This window comes from Hylobates moloch, unplaced genomic scaffold, assembly GCF_009828535.3.
Source record: "Hylobates moloch isolate HMO894 unplaced genomic scaffold, HMol_V3 SCAFFOLD_13, whole genome shotgun sequence".
In the NCBI taxonomy this organism is placed as follows: Eukaryota; Metazoa; Chordata; class Mammalia; order Primates; family Hylobatidae; genus Hylobates; species Hylobates moloch.
This window is the reverse complement of record NW_026652288.1, coordinates 6,389,324-6,413,439: the sequence shown is the minus strand read 5'-3', so window position 1 is coordinate 6,413,439 and position 24,116 is coordinate 6,389,324. Positions and strand designations below refer to the sequence as shown.

The 24,116-nt window shown below is 40.3% G+C and overlaps 1 protein-coding gene across 1 annotated transcript; it reads right to left on the bottom strand.

The window, feature by feature from the left end:
* Positions 1-1,501: 1,501 nt before the first annotated feature.
* RSAD2 (radical S-adenosyl methionine domain containing 2) lies at positions 1,502-23,478 on the bottom strand. The gene is made up of 6 exons (XM_032172132.2): positions 23,099-23,478; positions 16,502-16,663; positions 12,890-13,119; positions 9,425-9,574; positions 6,062-6,094; positions 1,502-4,014 (listed from the first exon to the last, which is right to left on the bottom strand). Exons 1-6 carry the CDS (start codon positions 23,442-23,444, stop codon positions 3,850-3,852), a joined length of 1,086 nt encoding a protein of 361 aa, XP_032028023.1. The 5' UTR covers positions 23,445-23,478; the 3' UTR covers positions 1,502-3,849.
* Between the last annotated feature and the right edge of the window lie 638 nt (positions 23,479-24,116).

The window sequence follows — 24,116 nt, the reverse complement described above, 5'->3', positions numbered from 1 at the left end:
AACTTTCATCAGAGTGAACAGGCAACCTACAGAATGGGAGAAAATTTTTGCAATTTAGCCACCTGACAAAGGGCTAATACCCAGAATCTACAAGGAACGTAAACAAATTTACAAGAAAAAAACAAACAAACCCATCCAAAAGTGGGCAAAGGATATGAACAGACACTTCTCAGAAGAAGACATTTATGTGGCCAACAAACATATGAAAAAAAGCTCAACACCACTGGTCATTAGAGAAATCAAATCAAATCAAAACCACAATGAGAAATACCATCTCACACCTGTTAGAATGGCAATCATTAAAAAGTCAGGAAATGACAGATGTTGGAGAGGATGTGGAGAAACAGGAATGCTTTTATGTTGTTGGTAGAATTGTAAATTAGTTCGACCATTGTGGAAGACATTGTGGTGATTCCTCAAGGATCTAGAACCAGAAATACCATTTGACCCAGCAATCCCATTACTGGGTATGTACCCAAAGGATTATAAATCATTCTACTATAAACACACATGCACACGTATGTTTATTGCAGTGCTGTTCACAAATAGCAAAGACTTGGAACCAACCCAAATGCCCATGAATGATAGACTGGATAAAAACAATGTGGCACATATACACCATGGAATACTATCCAGCCATAAAAAAGGATGAGCTCATGTCCTTTGCAGGGATATGGATGAAGCTGGAAACCATCATTCTCAGCAAACTAACACAAGAATAGAAAACCAAACAATGCATGCTCTCACTCATAAGTGGGAGTTGAACAATGAGAACACATGGACACAGGGAGGGGAACATCACACACCGGGGCCTGTCGGGCGGTGGCGGGGGGTTAGGGGAGGGATAGCATTAGGAGAAATACCTAATGTAGATGACGGGTTGATGGGTGCAGCAAACCACCATGGCATGTGTATACCTCTGTAACAAACCTGCACGTTCTGCACATGTATCCCAGAACTTAAAGTATAATACACATACACACACACAAACACATATATATATGCTATAGAAAATATTTTGACATATACAATGGTTTGCTACTTTCATTATTCTCCACTATCATTGTGTAGAGTGTATGTATTCATAATTGATAAATTCAAATGTGCGTAAATTTAAAATTTTTATGTAACTAGACTTATTTTCTATCTCCAGGCTCCGGTTCTAGTTAATATAAGAAACAATATTGTCACTTCTAGACAAACATGGCCAAATAAAATTTTGGATTAAAAAAAGAAATAATTAAATGCAACATAAAATATCTTCCCTTAACATGTAAGATACCTCCATGAAATTGTTCCTTGCTTTCCCAATTAAATGTGTTTTACAAAACTGACACTCACATTTAAAACTGAAAACATAAAGCAAAACACTATATAGACTGAATTTGAATTTACTGTAATGTTAGAAGTCCTTATTTCTCCCCTTTAAGAGAAATTAACATTTGAATATTTTAAACATTAAGGCCTTGAAAATCCTGACAGTGCATTAGGTGGTGGGGGGGTGGGGGGGGGTGAGCGTGGCATGTGAATAATAGTGGATAAAACAGCTGAAAATGTATTTAACATAGCTTATAGTTTTATTTCATTTTACATTACATTCCTTTTTGGGAAAGAAAAATACAATTTCCCTCAGCTAGAAAAAAATTCATTCCAACTCAGAAGATTCAAACTTCAAATTCAGATTTGGTTTCAAATAACACTGATTGAATACCTGTTGTATATCAGTGTCCTTGGGCTTTCACATATGTGACCTTTCTTAGTTGAACTCTCTTGCTTTTTTTTTTTTTTTTTTTCTGAGATGGAGTCTTGCTCTGTCATCCAGGCTGGAGTGCAGTGGCGCTATCTTGGCTCTGTAACCTCTGCCTTCAGGGTTCAAGCAATCCTGCTGTCTCAGCCTCTTGAGTAGCTGGAATTACAAGTGTACGCCACCATACCTGGCTAATTTTTGTATTTTTAGTGGAGACGGGGTTTCACCATGTTGGCCAGGCTGGTCTCGAACTCCTGACCTTGCGATCCACCTACATTGGCCTCCCAAAGTGCTGGGATTACAGGCGTGAGCCACCGTGCCGTGAGGATCAGCAAAGTGCACTCATGTTAAGTAAAAAATTTGTTCTATGTTTATGCTGATTATATGAAGGTCATCATAGCTTAGACACAATCAAAACCCATAGGGAACAACTTTATAATTCATTTTTCTCTTTTCTTACAAAAAAAGTAAATAGGTAAAATGGAAAATAGAAGACAACCGATCCTATCCTGGATGAGACATGCACATATTTACATTGAATTATAGACTTAAAATTTAAGTAGGAATATTTTTTTTTCTGAGAAACAAAGTCACAAAAACCAAAACTTTCAAAATCACCAAGTCTTGAAAATAGACTATGAAGCAGAATTTCTGGATGGTGCTTAATGACATCAGGCAACATTTAAATGCCACCTAGCGAGGAACACTGAAATTGCAGCTGAGTTAAAATGACCTCTTATTTGCCTGGACAACAAAAATTTTCCATGATTTTGCTTTTTTGAAACAATGATAAGAAATTATTTTTTAGGCAATAAGATACTAAGTGATATCAACAAACTGCATGAGATATTTCCAGAAGGAGAGGATTTTGTTCTCTGATCTAGTTTACGTGACATTTTCCCTCATGCTTGCTTTCTCTGAGCTGACTCTTCTTAAACTGACCTAGATGGTACCTTATTTCAATTGACTCAGAGTTCATTCAAAAATATGATATGGTGACATGGCTTCACTGACATGAAATCCAGGCACTCTCTCTACTCTTGTTCACATTCTTCCTTGCCCAAGGTTCCAGCGTGATTTTAGGATATCTTATGCCAACCCAGTGTGCCGTCACTTCTCAGAGATGTAGGGCCAACCAGCTATTCAACTACACTCCTGTTCTTTTGCTTGACAGCCTCATGTGGCCAAATGACAGGTGAACAAAGCAATGCAAGCACTGCCCCCACGTCAACTCCATCATCAAATGGAAAGTGCATCTTGGTTTTGCTCAGGATCTTTGAAGAGAAAGGGACACAACAGGTACCACACACATAGGTAGCCAGCATTCATGGAACAGCCACCGTGGGTTGGGCTGCACCACACCGTCTTTCCATGTGTTATCTCTTTCTAGGGACTTGTTGAAAATTGGTAGGATTATCATATCATATGTTCTTGGAAACATTTGTTGACTATTTCTATACTTCACAGTAAAAAGTACAACACTGCAATGGCATAAAGGCAAAAAAAAAAAAAAAAAGCATTATAACCAGCAGAAATAATTGAGGCAGATACTTTGTAATGTCTGAGATGTGAAAACTGGTATCTGGATATTTAGCAAAAAATATTGACTCTGTCAAATGAACAAACCTGGAACAAGAAATAGCTTCAAAATGGAAATATAGAAATCACGGTAAACATTGCTTAAAAAATAAAATCCAAATTAAATATTGCCCCCACAGATATCACTAGAGCTTATTTCTTACAAATGCATCATTGAGCTAAATGTCAGGTCCTGTGTATAGGCGCCTTATCTAAGCTTTTTTGAGGTCATTATTCCTGTGTGTTCCTTCTTTTTAGCTAAATCAAACTCAAAAACAGAAGTGCTGTTTCAGTAACAACAAGGTTATAAGCCAATGAAGTAAAGTTAATGGTTTTCCATTGTCTCAGGATTTGCTATCCAAGTTATTCATGTGTTCAGTGACCACAGGTAATCAGATGTCACGTGCAGCAGAAAATCAGGTTTTCAGCCATTGGGAAATACCAACGGGATAAGATTGCAGACAATGGCAGTCACTCTAGGAGTTTTCCCACTGGTGTGTTGAAGTTTCGTTCCACTTTCCACTCTACCAATCCAGCTTCAGATCAGCCTTACTCCATATGTATTTTCCTCCTCGCTTCAGAAACATCTTTTCATCAAATCCACTGAATTGTATAGCTTCTTCTACACCAACATCCAGGATGGACTTGGAAGGGTCCTTCCGTCCCTTTCTACAGTTCAGAAAGCGCATCTAGAAAATTCATAACAGAAACTGGTATATTTCCATCTGATGAATCCTGTAAAACTCAATCTAGACTATTAATCCCAAATAGCTTTTGATATTCGATATGAAAGTCATGTCGACAGATATGTTTTGAAATCTGTGGCTGATATTGAACCCCTTGGACCCCATCTCTCTACTCAACCAGCTCATGATTTGGTGGAAAAGGCTGGGCTAAGCACAGTAGACACCTAAGCACACAATAAACAGAATGATATATGCCCCACATGGGCAGATGTAGTTCCACTGGGGGAAGGGGTAATCAGGAGAGGCTTCCCCCAAATGCTGACATCTGAATTATGTGTTGAGATTTTAAATTGGAGGGAATGGTATCATAAAAGCACAGAAGTGTGATATAGCATGATGTACTGGGGAAATGGAGGTAGATGGTGTTTCTGGAATAGTAACAATGTGCATGCTTCAGTGCATGCACGCATATACATAAATATTAATAAAGGCTTGTTTTGAGAAATGGAGAGAGGATGAAAAGAAAGGTGCTGCTGAGGCAGGCAGGTGCCAGATCAAGAAGAGTCTTCCATGACCTGCGAAGGCTCTTTGTTTTGATCTTATTCCATCCATTTTCATTTGTTTTATTCTGTCCTATTCTACTCTGTAGGCCGAAATGATTTCTTCACATTCCTTATGACCTACACTGAGTGTTTCACAGGAGCTCAAGTAATACTTGTTGAAGCAAAATGTTATTCAATTGGTAAAAGCAAATTTTGGTTCAACGATGTGTTTTCCAAATATGCGGAGACCAGCGAGTTTGTTGAGGGATGCTGGTCAAAATCCCTAGTCAATCATAATAATTTCCACTCCAAAAATAAATTGTTTGAATTTTCCTCTCTACCTTGGACCCGGAAACTGAATATTTTCCTTATCACCTTTTCCCTGATGCTCTATTAAGGAAGCTTATATTGTTAAGAAATGAAATGAGTATAAACAATGATTGGTTAACTTGAAAATAACAAAATACCAGCTGGGCATGGGGGCCCACACCTGGTATCCCAGCATTTGGGGAGGCCCAAGAGTTGGAGACCAGCATGGGCAACATGGCAAAATCCAATCTCTACAAAAAATACATAAAAATCTAGCTGGGTGTGGTAGTGCACACCTGTAGTACCAGCTACTTGGGAGGCTGAGGCAGAAGGATCACCTGAGCCCAGGAGGCTGAGGCTGCAGTGAGCCAAGATTGTGCCATTGCCCTCTAACATGGGTGACAGGAAACCCTATCTCAGAAAAAAAAGAAAAGAAAGAAAGAAAAGCAAACATCAAAAGTGACAGTAAGCATTTCTCCAAAAAACAAATCCAATTTAAATATCAAATTCAAGGTTGTTGGAGCTCATTTCTTTAAAATATGTCTTCAAATGGAATTATTTGTCCTTTGCTAGGAAGAGTGGCAAAGGCTATAGATCTAGAAAAAAAAAAAAAGACAGGAAAGGGGAAAGTGATTTGTTTTTTAATTTTGAGAAGGGTAGGTTTCCCTCTTCCTTTGGAAGGCAGTGGGAGTAGGAATAATATCAGTGGTGTTTGGAGCAGAAACATAAGCCTCTCCTTACGAAAGCTAAGGTTTATCAATCAGAAGACAAGCTGGCTGTGCCTGGTTTGTCCAAGATAATGAGAAGAGTGATATGGCCTTCCGCCAAAGTAGGCTGGATGCCCTATCTCAGGAGAGCCTCCAGCCCAGGACTACATAACAGACGACTCTGTTGTGTGTGATAACGGGTTCAATGTGACATCCACGGATGCATAGCTATATGGCAGACAATATCACATGGTGCTCAGTGCAAACCAATGCTGGGACCTGGGTTCAAGCTTATTTTGTTCCAGTGTTTAGCTCCACATTTGACCCTGTGAAGTGAGGGCTCTGGCGTAATTGTAATCACTGACCATCAAACTGTGAAGTGCTAATTAAGAAGGACAGATAGGTACTAGATAGTTATGCTCATGGAACTCAACTCTGGCATTGTTGCTAATTAATTAATTGTTAACTTTCTAACTCATTGGAAATACTCACATATTCATCCAGAATAAGGTAGGAGTCTTTCATCTGCAAAGGAGAAGTTAATACAAATTTAGTTTCAGGTGCATTTCTCAGTATGTGAGCTCAACTGTCCACCTGTAGTGTTTGCATTGTATTATTTTGGATCGAGCATTTCTCATTTCCCTTGAGTTGCCTTTGGCATGGCCCTCGCAAGACAAGGCTCTGTTTGTGTGCATTCGGTTTCCAACAGATCACAGCAGGCCTGGATTCTCTGCTCTTTGCTGAAAAGGTCAAACATCAGAACCTTCATCCTGAAGGCTTCCCTGACAGTGAACTCCAAGGCAATTTCCCCATCCCTTCACACTTTGGGAGAGCCCTTTTCCTCTTCACGTGATATTTCCAATGACTGTGTCCACCATGTATCTAATTTCCTCCTTTTCAATTTATAAAGCAGAACTCTCTTGAATGCCATTTTTTGGAGCTAAAGGGTGGATTTACCTGAGGATTTTATTATTACCCTAACATCACTTATAAATAGTTATGACTTCTATAAGTATAGAGAAGCTGTACCTGCACTGTTGATGGCAAGGTATTCCTTCTATACCTATCCTTGTAGATAGGCGTCTGTAAAATGTTTTCTGTAAAGGGCCAGGTAGCAAATATTTTCTGCTTGGCAGGCCACATAGTCTGTCACAACTAATCAACTGTGCTTTGCAGCCCAAAATCCACCACAGACGATACATAAGAAAAATAGCTTGGCTGGGCTCCACTGAAACTTAATTTATGGACCCAGAAAACCAGCTTTTACATAATGTTCACAGGTCACAAATACGATTCTTGTTTTGATGTTTTCCCTCATTAAGTCTTAACTTGCATTCTGTACTACAACAGGTGGCAGGCCAGACCCATCCCTGGGGCCAGCATTTGCCAACTCCTATGCATGGATAGGCGCAGGCCTGCTATTGAATGTCTAGTGGGGTACCAGTAGCATCAGCATCATCTAGGAACTAGTTCAAGGTGCAGAGTGGTGGGCCCACCTCAGACCCACTGAGTAGAGGTCTGCCGCTTCACAAGATCCCAGGTGATTTGATGAAGCTCGAAACAAACTGGCTAAAAGGTTTGTGGGCTTTGGGGTCATCAAAATTCAGATTTTGCCCCAATACAAGTCAGGTAAATGAGTACCTACCACTCGGCCTCTTGATGTATACAATGGGGATGATAAAACGTGGCTCATGAAGCATTAGTGAAAATGGCAATGAGTCAAAGGGTTAACAGTCCCTCTTAAAAAGGAGGCACTCAACCAGACTTTCTTTGATGTCATATTAACTATTAAGATGGAATTTTAAAAAATCAAATAAAATAGTGCATAGAGGAAAACCTCCTCTATCCCCCTTCTCTTCTTTTTGATGGTCATCCTGTCCTCCATTCTGGGATTTTCTTATTCATGTTCACTTCAACATTACCTTTTAAAGTTGAACCATTTACCTAGAGCCTCGGAAGTCTAAAGCATAAGGAATGAATGTCTGCTCTTTGAGCTCCTAGCATTACTTAAGCATATGGCGTAGAGATTTTCCTGTATGTGTATTTTTGGATGGCAGATGGAGAAGCTGTTTTTAAAATAATAAAACTAATACTTAAGTTACAAAATTTTAAAGTTCAAAAAGTTATAAAGGTGACTAAAACTACTTATAATTCCACTACTCCAAGATAACCAAAGGAATTATGTAGAGATACTTTTTTTTACACATTAGGATTAAACTTCAAATTAATTTTGCATCCTGTTTTTTATCTGTACCTACTATTATATTAGCAGAATTTCTCCTTGTCACTTAAAAATTTTTGGAATATGCTTGTTAGTCAGTGTAACATTTCATTCTGTGAACCTACAGATTTACTCATTCTCTGTATGCTGAATGACAGGCTATCTTTATTTTTTTTTGGTATTATTCTTTTTTTTTTTTTTGAGACGGAGGCTCGCTGTGTCGCCCAGGCTGGAGTGCAGTGGCGCGATCTCCGCTCACTGCAAGCTCTGCCACCTGGGTTCATGCCATTCTCCTGCCTCAGCCTCTCGAGTAGCTGGGACTACAGGCGCCTGCAACCACGCCCAGCTATTTTTTTGTATTTTTAGTAGAGATGGGGTTTCACCGTGTTAGCAAGGATGGTCTCGATTTCCTGACCTCGTGATCCGCCCGTCTCAGCCTCCCAAAGTGCTGGTATTACAGGTGTGAGCCACCACGCCCGGCCGGTATTATTCTTAATACTGCAGTAACATATCCTTACATAAGTATTTCTCTACTTCTGTGAATATTTCTCATGTTTTAAGGTAGAATTTCTAAATTCAAATATGTGGCTATTATAAAGGTTATAAAGTTAGCAATTCGTTTTCTAGGAAAGTTGCAATAATTTATACTCTTGCTAACTATGAACTTGCTTCTCTTACTGCAACTTTATGCTTCATATTTTATTTTGTATTTCTTTGAATATAGACAATATCAAATGCTCTTAAAATGTTTATTCACCATTTTTTTTTTCTGTAAATTATCTACTTATGCCCACTGGATGTTTTGCTTTTTTGGTGTTAATAGATTCTTATGGATTTAAATAACTTTTTATATATAATACTTTATTTTATACAATTCAGTATATCATGTTAACATTTCACTTTTAATTTTATGATATGTGTGACATATTTTTAATTTTATGGATTCAATTATACTATCATAATTTTTTTAAAGTTTGTATCTTTCATTAATAAGGAAGTTCCTTATTAATGGATTTTTTTTTCTGTAGCTTCTGAGAACACAGTTTTAGATACCCGGCTTCTAGTAATACCTGAAGCTCCACAGTGTAGACATGCTTTGGCCAACCTTGTTTTATCTGTGTATGAAATTTGTGCTAACAGGATGGATCCAATTGTCATTACATTAGAAAACTAAATGGGAAACACTTCTTCTACATTCTGTGCAACATAACAAAATTATACATAGAGATTATTCAACTAAATAAAGTGATAATCTTGATATCAATAGAGTGGCATTCATTAGTTCTATGTTTAGGGGCTATGTCATGCATGTATGACACATAGGGACATTATACTTATATGAATCATATAGCAAGAATATCTACATGAATCTATATACAACTGTATCATCTGCAAAGTACCACTCTATCCATCGTGGATAGAGAAACTGAAGCTCTCTAAAGACCCCACAGCTGGGAGGTGGCAGAGCCAATGGCAGCCCTCAGCCCTATCTGCCCTGACATGGCACTCCTCCCATTTCTCACCACCGAACCCTCTAAAATAATAATGTGTGAGGTCCTTGGCTGAGAGACTTCCCTTTTGGAAATCAATCTGAATGTATGACGATAAAGAAAACAACTTTTGCTTTATACAACCTTCTGGTTAGATTCAGGCACCAAGCAGGACACTTCTTTGTGGCGCTCCAAGAATCTTTCAAATTCTTCATCACCAATAACAAATCTTTCTGCTTCTCTTAGAGCATCTTCTCCACAATTCTCACCCTCAATTAAGAGGCACTGGAACACCTGAAAGGCAATGGTAGTGTTTGATTTGCAGAGAGCTTTCCATCCTGTTTCCCCCAAACCTCACTCCCCCTTTTCAAGCTTCATCTCTTCTGAGCAAAGAGACTCTACAAGCTGAGGAACATTCTAGAAAGATATTACTTTGGGGAAATGAAAGCTAGCCCTGAAATTTAGGAATATGGTGTCAGAAGCACAAACATTCTTAAAATATAAACTTTCAAAAACTTATCTAGATTATGTTTGATTGAGTCATAATATTTTCAGACAACAAAATAATGGGTACTTATTGAAAACATATAAACTATAAAATAGCATAAAAATAAATCATGTGTAATCCCATAACCCAGAAAAGCACATTTTAAAAACATTGTTTTCTCTGCTGATTTTTAATATATTCTTATGAGGGCCTCTAGCACATGTCTGTTTTTCTTTTTTTTTTTTTATTTTTATTTTTATTTTTTGAGATGGAGTCTCACTCTGTTGCCCAGGCTGGAGTGCAATGGCACAATCTCGGCTCACTGCAAGATCCGCGTCCTGGGTTCACGCCATTCTCCTGCCTCAGCCTCTCTGAGTAGCTGGGACTACAGGCGCCCGCCACCACGCCTGGCTAATTTTCTTTGTATTTTTAGTAGAGATGGGGTTTCACCGTGGTCTCGATCTCCTGACCTCGTGATCCACCCGCCTCGGCCTCCCAAAGCGCTGGGATTACAAGCGTGAGCCACCGCGCCTGGCCTCATATGTCTGTTTTTCATGTAATACCTAAGAAGAGTTTTTCAAAATCATTAATATTCTCTTTCAACAGTCTTTTAAGTAAACAAATGTGTGTGTATGAGTGTGGACAGTGTATTATTCTATACATACTACCATCATTTGAAAATAAACGTCAGTCCTAGAAAAGGCAAGAAGTGAAGAGACTTGCCCAAGGTGACAAACGGTGACAGCCAACCCAACACAGAGCCAGGACAAACCCACATCTAAAGGGTTTCCATGGAAAGGATTATTCTACATAGAATTTCACTAATATCATCATCTGAACCAGTCAGATGCCACTGTAGTCAGATGAGAAGAAATTGTCAACACTTCGATGTTGCCTTTTTTGCTCACTCTTTATTTTTCCTCTTCTTTTTTGCTCCTCAGTCTTTTGATATCTGCCTCCACTGGCCCCTGGTCATAGGATAATTTTGCTATTTGCTTTCATGGTATCTTCCTTAATAGACTGTGAGCATCTTGGGAGGGGTTGTCACCCATCCCCATGCCCTATCCAGGCTCAGGGTAAGGAGAGGCCTGGCAGGGAAGGAATGCCCTTCCATGTAGGTTTGAATCATGAGCAGACTTGACTATCAAAGAAGACATACATCATGGGCATACATCCACGGACTTTGACTCCAGAATCAGCCAGCTAGACTGGAAGGGCTTCTGCAGGAGAAAAGCAAGCCGTAGGAGCTGGAAGGGGAACAATATTGAGGGTGTGGGACTGGGCATGGGGGAGTAGAAGTAGCCCTCTCCTCCCATGCTGCTGGAGCAAGCCTACAGGTCACAACAAAGCCTCCCAGTGAGCAATCGCATGCCCAGTGCTGTTGTCCCGGGGACACGGCTGGTGACACCTTCCAGCCCACAGCCTCACAGTGGAGGAGGCAGCCTCAGGAAACTAGGTTCTGAGTGCAATGTACGATTGGACTAAGAACAGGCACCTGATCCACAAGCATCAATTTACATCAATTGGAAGCCTGCATACATCAATAATCTGGTTTTCCAAACAGGCAGAAACTAGCCTTCCACCAAAAGAGGATCTTGATGGCAAATCTACAGTGAATCAGATGAATGGGAGCCAGTGTAGGAGTCAAAATATCTGAGAGAAAGGCCATGAGATAGGAGAAAACCAAGCTGTGGGGAAAAAATACTTACACATCTGAAAAAAGGACACCAAAAGAGAACAATGAGGAAGACCGTAACAGGAAACACGGGGAAGAGGAGAGAGGTGGGGACAGGAGAGGGGCAGGCAGGAAAGTCAACATGTCTAAGGCAGCTTAGCCCTCCAGCTGGAGCCTCTGCCTTCCTGGTGGATTGCGTCCCTGTTTTTCCTATCAGACCTCTCTCTTTAGCTTTTCTCCAGTTCCTTCTAGACCTGGGAATGTGGCTGATAATCATGTCCTGATACATGTAACCAAAAGTTCAAGTTCAACATACCTATTAAACATTTTTGAAAGTAGCATCTCCAGCTTCCCCTAACCCATTTCCACATATTACAGGACAGCTTCAGGAAAATGATAGAATATCCCTTTCCCTCCTCCTTAATTCTATTTGGAATGCTGACATGGGAGTTAGAAAAACAGCCAAGGCAGCTTTGAAGGAAAAGCTGTTCTTTGTGCGGGCAAGCCTTCTAGTCTGGATGTGCCTTTCTTCTTCAGGTCTTTGCCACCTACGAAAATTCTTTCCATTTTTCAGAGCATAGACAAATGCTTCCTCCTACATGAAGCCTTCCACTTAAGCTCAGCCTGTTTTGCCATTTCACAGTATGGTAGCACACATAGCTTTCTATCATGACTTTTCCCACATCTCTTTTTGTGTGTTTGTGCTAGCACTGAGCTCTGCATCTTATCTTTCATTTCACTGGGACTGCTTGTTAGAAATATATGTTTGTGCAAGCCCTCCCTGCTATGCTTGCCTTCACCACAGGCCCCGTTTCAGGGCAGCAGATATGAGGCCCAAGAAGCTGCTTCTTAAACAGCCTCCTGATTTGATTCTGATGAGCAGTCAAAGGTAGAAAACTGGGATTTCAGTCATGCGTGTCTGCACGGAGTGGGAGCTGCATATATGGAGCTGGCTCGCATGTGTATGGACTTTAGGCTTTTAGTAGCTGGTAGTGGGGCCAGCCCTAAAGCATGAATCTGGGAATAAAGGTCCCATTTTGCTACAACTTGGGGATGACTTTACCCCTAATGTCTTCCAGAAATTCACTGCAGCAGAATTTATGAGGAACCGGTATCTGTCCATCCATAAGCCAAGAGTTTTAAAAATAAATTTAGACTTTCTATGAACATATTCTTCCAAACATTTCCTAGCACTGAGCATATTTTTTGATGTTTATCCTCACAATATTTCCAAAGGAAATCATTTCAAGTTTTCAGAAAAGGGAAGTAAGGCAAAGAAAAGTATAGTTTTAATCTAACAGAGCTGAAAGACCAAGAACCTGACTTCTGGACTGCCTTACGAAGTCCAGAGTTCTCTTGTATCAGTATTGTTTTCAGTTTAATTGAAAAAAGTCATTCCTGAATGTTTTCTTGAAGAAAATCAGCAAAAGCGACCTTGTGTACTTACTTTCCAGCGGACGGGGTTTAGTGCTTTGATCTGCTCCGTCATGTCCTCTTCCACGTTGAAACGATTAATGACAGAATTTATCTTGAAAGCGACTCTATAATCCCTACACCACGTCCTCAGCTTTTGAAGGTTTTCTACGTGGTTCTTCTTTCCTTGGCCACGGCCAATAAGGACATTGACTTCCTCGTCAAAGCTGTCACAGGAGATAGCGAGAATGTCCAAATACTCACCTGAGGGAAAATGATCATCTTTAAACTTTTCTATCCAAGGACCGAGCCCCTCGGGCTATTTAGATCTCTTGTGATAAAATATATCTTGTTTACATTTTTAAAAAGACACTTTTCCTTATATCCACAAAACTCACTCAGATATAAATTATACTTTCTTCTTGTGTCAAACTTGAAAAACTAAATATATATGTAAAATAATGATGCAAATACTTAGTTGATTATTTGAAAACTCTGTGCATGTATATGAGCACTTACTGATATATTTAAATGAGGTTTTTCATTTATTCCTGCATACAAATTATGTAATTTTTGAGGCAGGTAGATATATTTGGATGCCTCTAGACTTATTTATGAACAATTATAAATTTACTTCTTTTTCTTTCCATCACACAGATAAAATTGCTCTGTTGAAGATCCCTAGTATTTTGGCTAAGTTCATCAGCTTCTTCTGGACATCTTCTTGATAGTTGGCTCATCAACTAAATATTTAGAGACATTCTATGTGATGTCAGAGACAACTGTGTTAGATGCCAAGAAAACCAAGAGAAAGGGAAGCCTGGTGTGGGAATAAAGTGTAAACAGACCCCTCCTTGCAACATGGTATGTGAAGAGCTGTGATAGTGTGTCGTTTGGGGAGCACAGAAAGTGTTCACAATTACCTTCGCTTTGGTTTCTGTCACACTAGTTTCTACTCCACCTCTCTTATCATCCCTCCAATTTCCTCTGCTTCTTCATGGTATCCACTTACCTCTTAAGTACAGGTATTCTCAATGGCTGAGTCACTCCTTGCAGTTGATTAAGTCTGAGTTTTCCTAGTTTTGTGACTTTTTAAGAGTTGACTCTTTTTCTTAAAATTACTTTCAAATTACAGAAGCTGGAGATTCCAAAAACTCTTTAAGCAACTATCCTCTAATATTATAAAAAGTCATTTTAACTCCTATTTGGGGCTAATTTTATTTTATCCGTATGTAACATATGCCCTCAAAACATCTAGCATAAACTGGAGCCAGAAGAAGGCAACTGTCCATGATTTAAAACTCAAAACGTTCTAAAAATTGATCTCAAATAAATTCCTAATGGCATATCACATTGTGAAAAGGCAAGTAACTGAGCACCTGACCTCCAAACAGACCAGAAATTACGTTCAAAACCAAAAACATAGAGACTTATCAGTTATACTAAAGACAGACCTAGTTGATTTCCAAGTCATCTGAGGATCTATCTGTAAGTCAATTGCTATATTCTGCCCCCTTTCCAACTTTTGCTATATGTCCATGATAACTATCCTTCTGTCCTCAGCTTTTCCTTGCCAAAGCTCTTGGGAAGAAAGATTTAATGGAGCAGGTCTGTTTGCTCAGTCGCTACATCTTTCCAGGAAAACCTGGAACCGTGGTGGAATCTTGGCCAATCCCTGCATATATGGTGACTACAATATTCTATATATCATTGGTGAGGTGTATAAACCTGGAGCAATGGGGCATCTTGAATCAACTTGTCAAGACTTCTCAGGATTGTTTAACAAAATCCACGATTTCCTTGGTTGCATTGTTGGGGTCCTGAGTTTCAGTTCCAATAGCTGGTTACATAGCAGCATGTGCATAAATGACTAGCCCTGTATAAAGCCTCAGACCCTAAGAATCAAATGGACCTTCCTGTGCAAAGACATTCCAAATATGTCCCTATAGTTCACTGCTAGAGAGAAAGTACAACCTGTGAGGCCTGGGATGGAGAAGGACTCAGAGCCTGTGTCTGGACTCTCTGGACTCTGGTGATATGTATGTCTTTACCCTGCTGTTTCTGTTCTGCATCCTTTACTCTAATAAACCCTAGCCATTAGTATAGCTGGCTATTGAGTGTTGGAAGTCCTTCTAGCAAATTACCAAACTTGTAGAGGTTGTGGGGCTCTAAAACAGCTCTGTTCATCCACTCAAGCTCATAGACCCATCCCTGACCCATTAAGCCAGAGGTGGAAAATTAGCAGCTTATGGGTCAGATAGGCATCTATATACATTTGTTCCTCACAATGCCTAAAAATATTTCTAATTATTTGCAAATATTTATAATTGCAGATTTTTGATCTATGTTTAATAATTTGAGGATCATCCAAATTCTCTTGCTGCACAAAAATCAAGGAAACCTAGCTGGCTCTCCACTCATGCACTATAGGAATAGGGCGCAATGCTTCCCGTTCTCCCCAGACTTCATGCTTTCCTATTGTCTCCATGCTGCTGACAGTGTCTTTTCTTATATGCTTCTAAATTCACTAATTTATACCACTTTCTTCCACAAGCCTGAGAGATTTGACCTGGGCACGCAGTACTGTCCCTACTCTGCACACCATGAGGACGTCCCGGATGGCTGATCTTGGAGGAAGGGCACTGGCTGGGTACCTACCCAGAAAACCCCTCCAGTTAGTCTCCATCACACTGCTTCCTCAGTTTCTTTTTTCTCTGAGTATGGTTCCCAAAGTTCACTTTTGAACCTCAGACCCCCTGTGTGACAAAGTGCCTCCCTTCACTGCCGTTTTGGTTTTACATACTTGTAGGCCCTTCCTAATTCGCCTGCACCTGACACCTTGACTCTTCCTACCTGCTTAACCCTTATCAGATGGACCCTCCAACGCACATCCACAGTGCCCCTCCCCGACAGTCCATGTCCGCACCATCACAGATGGGGTATCAGAGATGTCTCAGCAACATCCTCAACAGATTATAAATGCAGCTTCTCTTTGAAAGACTTCAAGGCTCCAACAGCTCATAGAAACAAGAACAGAGAATTCTACTGTAACAGGTTATACCTGTTTCCCAACATGACAGTCCGTATAAGAAGAACTAATGTTTTCCAAGCTCTTGCTAAGTTTTAAGAACTGCTATATGGACATGACATCTGCAGAAAACTGAACTGCGAGGAATCTCAGCAGCCTTACAATTCAGCGGTTCTTAATCCTGGCTACACGGTGGAATCCCTTGGAGCCCTCCACATTGGCCAATCCACACACCACGAGGTTCTGATACAATTAGTCATGGATCCAGTCCAGTCCCAACAGAGATATTTTATTACAACGCTGTCAAATGTGTTAATTTTCCTACCTAGTGTCTAAACTAAGGCCATAGATCTTGCATTTGCTAAATTGCAATGTACAAGACAGTCATCTCAGTAAAAGGTCTATTATCTAACTTGCCAAACTTGTTTACTGACAGCCCTAAGGAACTAAAACTGCTATAACGCCGTGCACAGCTTGAAAAGCAATTAGAGTAAGCAAGATTAGTTTTTCCTCCCTTCCAGTTCCTCAGCAGGTCTGGCTGAAGGCCCAGGATGGAAGGAAATATAAGAACTAACAATAACAGTAGCAATAAGGAGAGTCCCATCCCATGGAGCGCACCATAATTCTGGAACCACCTCTCCCGGATCAGGCTTCCGTTGCTCACGATGCTCACGCTGGGCAGTTGCAGCTCTGCCTTGCAGAACTTCACCAACTTGCCCAGGTATTCTCCCCGGTCGTGAATAAATGGCTCTCCACCTGAAAAGTTGATCTTCTCCATACCTGTGCAAGGTGATACATGAATTTTACAACTTCACAAATACACATTATTATTTTAATAGCAAAAGTAGTATTTTCTCAATGTAAAAAAAAGAAATAAAACTTTCTCTTTAATTTCCCCTCCCCTAACCCTAGTTCCCAACACCAATCCCACCCAATGGGAATAGTATGTGTTTAATTCGGGATCTAAACAGGGATGCAGGGAACTGGTTACGCAGATGAATAGAATTGCTCAGACACCAAAGGGTACAATAAGGCAGCACCAGGATTTGCAAAGCAGAAAGCCACATCCCCGCCATGTGGCGTGACTGTCCACGGGCCAGCTGCCAGCCTGGGAATGACACTCCTCCTCACTCTGCGTTTCCCGTCCCTACTCCTTGTCCTGGATTCTGCATCGCCCTCTCTCTTGGGCAACTCCCTTATTTTGGAGAATCCCTTTACAAGCTTCCTGAAAAAATGTAAAGCAGGAATTAAAGTGATGACTTGTACGCCTCAAAATGGATTGGTGATCAATTGTTTGTCCAGGTATCACATTCTAGGTAAAGTCGTTTTCACGCAGTTTTAAATGCTGTTGTTCAGAGGCCTGATAACACCCTCATTTGTACTCCTTTGTAAGTGCATGGCTTTTTCCCTCTCCAGAAGCTTTCTTCCTAATGTTTTGAAAGTTCAAGACAGGGTGTCCTAGGAATCTCTCTCTATTCACTGTCTGGCCACCTGGAAGGCCTCAATCTCAAATCATAGCTCTTTATGTTACAAAGAAAAATCTTCTTTTATTATTTGCTTATTTGCATCTTGTCTCAATTTTTACTTTTTCATCTTTCTGGAACTTCTATTACTGGAATATTGGAGTTTCTAAATTTAACCACTATTTTCTTATCATCTTCCTTCCTATGTCTACCCTGATTTTTTGGTCTCATTTTGGTAAGACTTTACCTTTTTGTCTTTCCATTAAGATTTTAATTTTAGAAACCCCATTTTTAGTTCCCCAGATGCTTCCATATTCTGACTATTCCTTTCCAGGCATTCTATTCTTGTTTCATATATGCAATTCTTTCTCTTATCTCTCTGCAATTACTAGTTATAGATTTTTTTGGAAGTTTTCTTCTTCCTACATCCTCTCTGTGTATTTGTTTTGGTGTCTGCCTCTTCTTTTGATGTTTTTATTTGTTCATTCAAATTTCAGTGTGGTACAAAATAGCAGAATGGAATTTCTGTGATGAAGGGAGGGGCTGGTCCAAAGGAGGGTTTCACTACAGAGAGACAGAGAGGTAAACTGGTTTATTCATAGGAAAACCTCCTATTGCCAATATCCTTGGTCTTTACTCTGGGGTCATTTTGTTTTCTCAGAGAAGAACATCTGTCTCTTGCATGTGTTACACACCTGCCTGCCTGCATTTTAGGAGGATGGGGTCTATGCGTTACACACCTACCTGCCTGCATTCTAGAAGGATGGGCCTGTGCGTCCTATACCTGCCTGCCTGCATTCTAGGAGAATGAACCTGTGCAAACCTCTTTCTTGTCTCTCTTAATCTGTATCTGGCCTAACCATACATCATTCACGGTAATATGGTTAAAGCTTTCAACCCTTAAATAACCCATGGGGAAGGAATTATTATCTGGTTTTTAGTGCAAGAATTGAAGCCAAGAAAGGTTAAACAACTTGCTGAAGATCATAAGGTTAGAGAAAAGTAGAGCTAGGGTACATGCCTAGACTCCAAAGCCTAAAGTCTTTATAACTAGAGAAGCCTCCAGGCTGGTGTGCCTGGAACAGTTTTGGTTTATGGTAGACGAAACAATATCTGTGAGTGAGTTTTAGTGCCCCCTTTAACTCTCAGATGTCTCTACAATTGGACAGTGAGGCATTATATCACCTCCCTATTTATAATCCATCATGCTGGGAGGCAGTTTGAGTGACACTCATTATAACCCGAAAACAAAACAAAACATAATTACCTAAGAAGTGTGGTGATATAGCGGCAGATAAACTGGAGAAAGTAAGACAGAGTCCTGGCCAGTGGCACAGAACTGCTAACAATTTTGAGGAGTATATTTAAAAGGGATGGAAGAATAACAAAAGGGAAGGAATAGAATTTAGAGGCATAATTAAGATCTTAGACAAGCAGTAATTTATTTACAATAGTGTTAACATACATGAGTGATCATATTACAGCCCAGATCTGATGCTCATTATTTTTAATTCTATTCAGTCTGAGTAGAATTTCAAAACAGTTTAAAAGCCAGGAAAGCAAATAATATATTTTAGAAGCATCTTTAGCCAGAATGGTAAATTTTGATTTTAAATATAATATATAAAATATATATTAAAATTTAAATTTCAATGTGAATTTAAACCTTTAATTACCACTGACAGAGCAGGAACACCATCATCTCAGACAAACACCACCACTTTAAGTTCCAGCTCCCTTTCTAGCCTCATGCATTTCAAGGAAATCACTTCTCTTCTAACTACAAGCAGCCAGAAAGAGCAGACAGTAGAACACAGACAAGACAGCTTGAGCACAGAGTGAGGTTGAGGGGAAGTCTCTTAGGTAACTGCCAAACTTCACTCTCATACAATGGGTCCCAGTAAAACAGTGGGCCTTAATAAGCACATTAGTTTCTCTTCAGTGTTCTAAGATAGGGAAGCTAAAAGCAGATTCAGGGTGGGTATGCCTGCAGCTGCAGGAAGATGTATAGGAACAGACACACAACTCTCCTTCCCAGATAAGCACAACAAAGAGAAACAGAAGCAGTCCAAGTCTCTAATATAAACTCTCCCACCCTAAATTCTTAAAACTCTTAGTCTGTAAGAGAGTGGGCTCTGACATAACTCAGCCAGAAGCCCCTCTCAGGTTTGTTTTCTCTAAAATAAACCTGTCCTTGACTGTGGAGCCACCTTTTGTGTTTCTTTCCTCTTTCTTTAATTCTTACAACCAAAAAAAACAGTTTTCCTCCATTATCTAGAAATCTGTGTAATCTGGTGCATGTATGCTATGCTTTCATTAAAAAGTTAAACAGGCCGGGCGCAATGGCTCACACTTGTAATCCCAGCACTTTGGGAGGCCGAGGCAGGTGGATCACGAGGTCAGGAGATCGAGACCACGGTGAAACCCCATCTCTACTAAAAATACAAAAAATTAGCCAGGCGTGGTGGCGGGCACCTGTAGTCCCAGCTACTCGGAGGCTGAGGCAGGAGAATGGCGTGAACCTGGGAGGCGGAGCTTGCAGTGAGCCGAGATTGCGCCACTGCACTCCAGCCTGGGTGACAGAGCGAGACTCCGTCTCAAAAAAAAAAAAAAAAAAGAAAAGTTAAACAAGGAGGGAAAGAAGCTAGAGATGTTGCTGAAGTTACTAGTTGAGAAGGTACTCTAGGAAAGACAGGAGGACAAGGACGGAAGGAAGAACAGATCTGGAGTGGAAGATGTTGCATTTGAAGGTAACATGCTGAGTTCTCTCCAAGATGCTGCCAGTTACTAGCGTGGTGATGCTCAGTAAGCATTCTTGAGAGCTAAGTCCTTGACATATTTGTTAAAAAAATTTTAAGGTTTCCTATTAAAAGAATATCCACCATAATCAAGTGGGCTTCATCCCTGGGATGCAAGGCTGGTTCAACATACGCAAATCAATAAATGTAATCCAGCATATAAACAGAACCAAAGACAAAAACCACATGATTATCTCAATAGATGCAGAAAAGGCCTTTGACAAAATTCAACAACCCTTCATGCTAAAAACTCTCAATAAATTAGGTATTGATGGGACATATCTCAAAATAATAAGAGCTCTCTACGACAAACCCACAGCCAGTATCATACTGAATGGGCAAAAACTGGAAGCATTCCCTTTGAAAACTGGCACAAGACAGGGATGCCCTCTCTCACCACTCCTATTCAACATAGTGCTGGAAGTTCTGGCCAGGGCAATCAGGCAGGAGAAGGAAATAAAGGGTATTCAGTCAGGAAAAGAGGAAGTCAAATTGTCCTTGTTTGCAGACGACATGATTCTATATCTAGAAAACCCCATCGTCTCAGCCCAAAATCTCCTTAAGCTGATTAGCAACTTCAGCAAAGTCTCAGGATACAAAATCAATGTACAAAAATCACAAGCATTCTTGTACACCAATCACAGACAAACAGAGAGCCGAATCATGAGTTAACTCTCATTCACAATTGCTTCAAAGAGAAGGAATCCAACTTACAAGGGATGTGAAGGACCTCTTCAAGGAGAACTACAAACCACTGCTCAATGAAATAAAAGAGGATACAAACAAATGGAAGAACATTCCATGCTCATGGGTCGGAAGAATCAACATCATGAAAATGGCCATACTGCCCAAGGTAATTTATAGATTCAACACCATCCCCATCAAGCTACCAATGGCTTTCTTCACAGAATTGGAAAAAACTACTTTAAAGTTCATATGGAACCAAAAAAGAGCCCACATCACCAAGTCAATCCTAAGCCAAAAGAACAAAGCTGGAGGCATCACGCTACCTGACTTCAAACAATACTACAAGGCTACAGTAACCAAAACAGCATGGTACTGGTACCACAACAGAGACATAGATCAATGGAACAGAACAGAGCCCTCAGAAATAATGCCGCATATCTACAACTATCTGATCTTTGATAAACCTGACAAAAACAAGCAATGAGGAAAGGATTCCCTATTTAATAAATGGTGCTGTGAAAACTGGCTAGCCATATGTAGAAAGCTGAAACTGGATCCCTTCCTTACACCTCATACAAAAATTAATGCAAGATGGATTAAAGACTTAAATGTTAGACTTCAAACCATAAAAACCCTAGAAGACAACCTAGGCAACACCATTCAGGACATAGGCATGGGCGAGGACTTCATGTCTAAAACACCAAAAGCAATGGCAACAAAAGCCAAAATTGACAAATGGGATCGAATTAAACTAAAGAGCTTCTGCACAGCAAAAGAAACTACCAGCAGAGTGAACAGGCAACCTACAGAATGGGAGAAAATTTTTGCAACCCACTCATCTGACAAAGAGCTAATATCCAGAATCTACAATGAACTCCAACAAATTTACAAGAAAAAAACAAACAAACCCATCAAAAAGTGGGCGAAGGACATGAACAGATACTTCTCAAAAGAAGACATTTATGCAGCCAAAAAACACATGAAAAAATGCTCATCATCACTGGCCATCAGAGAAATGCAAATCAAAACCACAGTGAGATACCATCTCACACCAGTTAGAATGGCCATCATTAAAAAGTCAGGAAACAACAGGTGCTGGAGAGGATGTGGAGAAATAGTAAGACTTTTATACTGTTGGTGGGACTGTAAACTAGTTCAACCATTGTGGAAGTCAGTGTGGCAATTCCTCAGGGATCTAGAGCTAGAAATACCATTTGACCCAGCCATCCCATTACTGGGTATATACCCAAAGGACTATAAATCATGCTGCTATAAAGACACATGCACGCATATGTTTATTGCGGCACTATTCACAATAGCAGAGAGTTGGAACCAACCCAAATGTCCAACAACGATAGACTGGATTAAGAAAATGTGGCATATATACACCATGCAATACTATGCAGCCATAAAAAATGATGAGTTCATGTCCTTTGTAGGGACATGGATGAAACTGGAAACCATCATTCTCAGTAAACTATCGCAAGGACAAAAAAATCAAACACCGCATGTTCTCACTCATAGGTGGGAATCGAACAATGAGAACTCATGGACACAGGAAGGGGAACATCACACTCCGGGGACTGTTGTGGGGTGGGGGGAGGGGGGAGGGACAGCATTAGGAGATATACCTAATGCTAAATGACGAGTTAATGGGTGCAGCAAAACAACATGGCACATGGATACATATGTAACAAACCTGCACATTGTGCACATGTACCCTAAAACCTAAAGTATAATAATAATAAAAAATAAATAAATAAATAAATAAAAAATAAAAAAAAAGAATATACACAAACTCAAATATAAGATTTAACTACTGCTGTTTTTATGCCAAAGTTTTTATTTGTGTTTCCAACTTTCCTAATTATTAATAACTGTTTCTGGAAAACCCAAATTCGTTAGTGTTGTGGGCAAACTCAGAAAGTAGTACAAACTTCCCAAACCGCCTCTTTCCAAACACCGAGTGTTACAGGGACCTGCCCTTTGCATAGACCCCTTCTTGCTTCCAAGTGGCAGGAGGGACAGGTTTGCTCCACAAATCCCCTGTTCCAGCCCAATTCTGTGATTTAGGAAGGACTAGATGCCCACTCCAAAATTCACTGAATTATTTTCTCATAGGACAACATGCTCACCGTGCAATGGTAAATGGTGACCTCAAGTTTTGGAGAAGCTTTCCAGCTTATGTGTGTCCCCAGCCCCTTCGCACCTTACCCTACTGCCCAATAGTTGAGAATCCTGATTTCTGTCTGGGACCATGGACTCACCAGCTTCCTTAAGCAAAAGCAATCCTCTCTTTGCTTCCTCAAGGGGCAGCACAAAGGATGTTTTGGCTGTGTGGAAACAGAAGCCGCATTTGTAGTTGCACTGGCGAGTGAAGTGATAGTTGACGCTGGTTGGGATGGTGGGCAGAGGAGGGTCCTCTTCCTCTTCTTTGGTCTCATCTGGCTCTCTCAGAACCAGCTGCTGCTTTGTCCTCTTGGTAACTAGCTGCCAGAAGGTTGCCCTCAGCCAGCAGAACAGCAGGACCAGGCTCCTCCACAGAGAGCTCAGAGGTTGCCTGAACACACTCAGGAGCTTCCCAGGAAAAGCAGCAGGTGTGAGCACCCACATTGTGGCAGATGCCTGGAGCAGAGCAGTCCCTGTATGCCGGGGACTCTCTTTATATAGGGGTGGAAATCAGCAGTCTCTGAGCAACCTGTCATCAAGGAGCAGGACACACCTTCTTTGACTAACACTCAGCTGAGTTAGTTTCGATTTTTCCACGTATGAAACTGAAAGTTGAAACAGGGCCAAGACTGAAGACTAGAGATCGGGGCAAGCATTCCTGGTTTCTCTACTTATGGCTGCCTCAGTCCACTTGTATTATAACAGTCTCTCTAGCTTGATGTAGTTACAGATGAGGATAGCAGTCTCCATCAATATCTAGCTCTCTGTCTGATAGAGATAGACAAAGGTGCGTTAATCAGCACGCTTTGTACTTATTGCATTGCTTTCTCTTGACATAGCCAAGTAACAGTTTTTGCTCCATCATGGTGGAGGGGTTTCTTTTTAAAGCCAAATAATAAACAGACCGATTGGCTGGTGGAGGATGAGTACAGGATCATTCATCTCAAGACCCCTTTCAGATCACAGTAAAAAAGTATGGAACAAAATTGAATTCAGGTCTTATTCCATTAGTTATTCAGCCTAATTTATGCAAGGTGACAGTGTTAAAATTTAGATATTTATATCTTCCTATATTTTGATATCATTTTTTATAGATGTTTTTAGTTAGAGGAAATC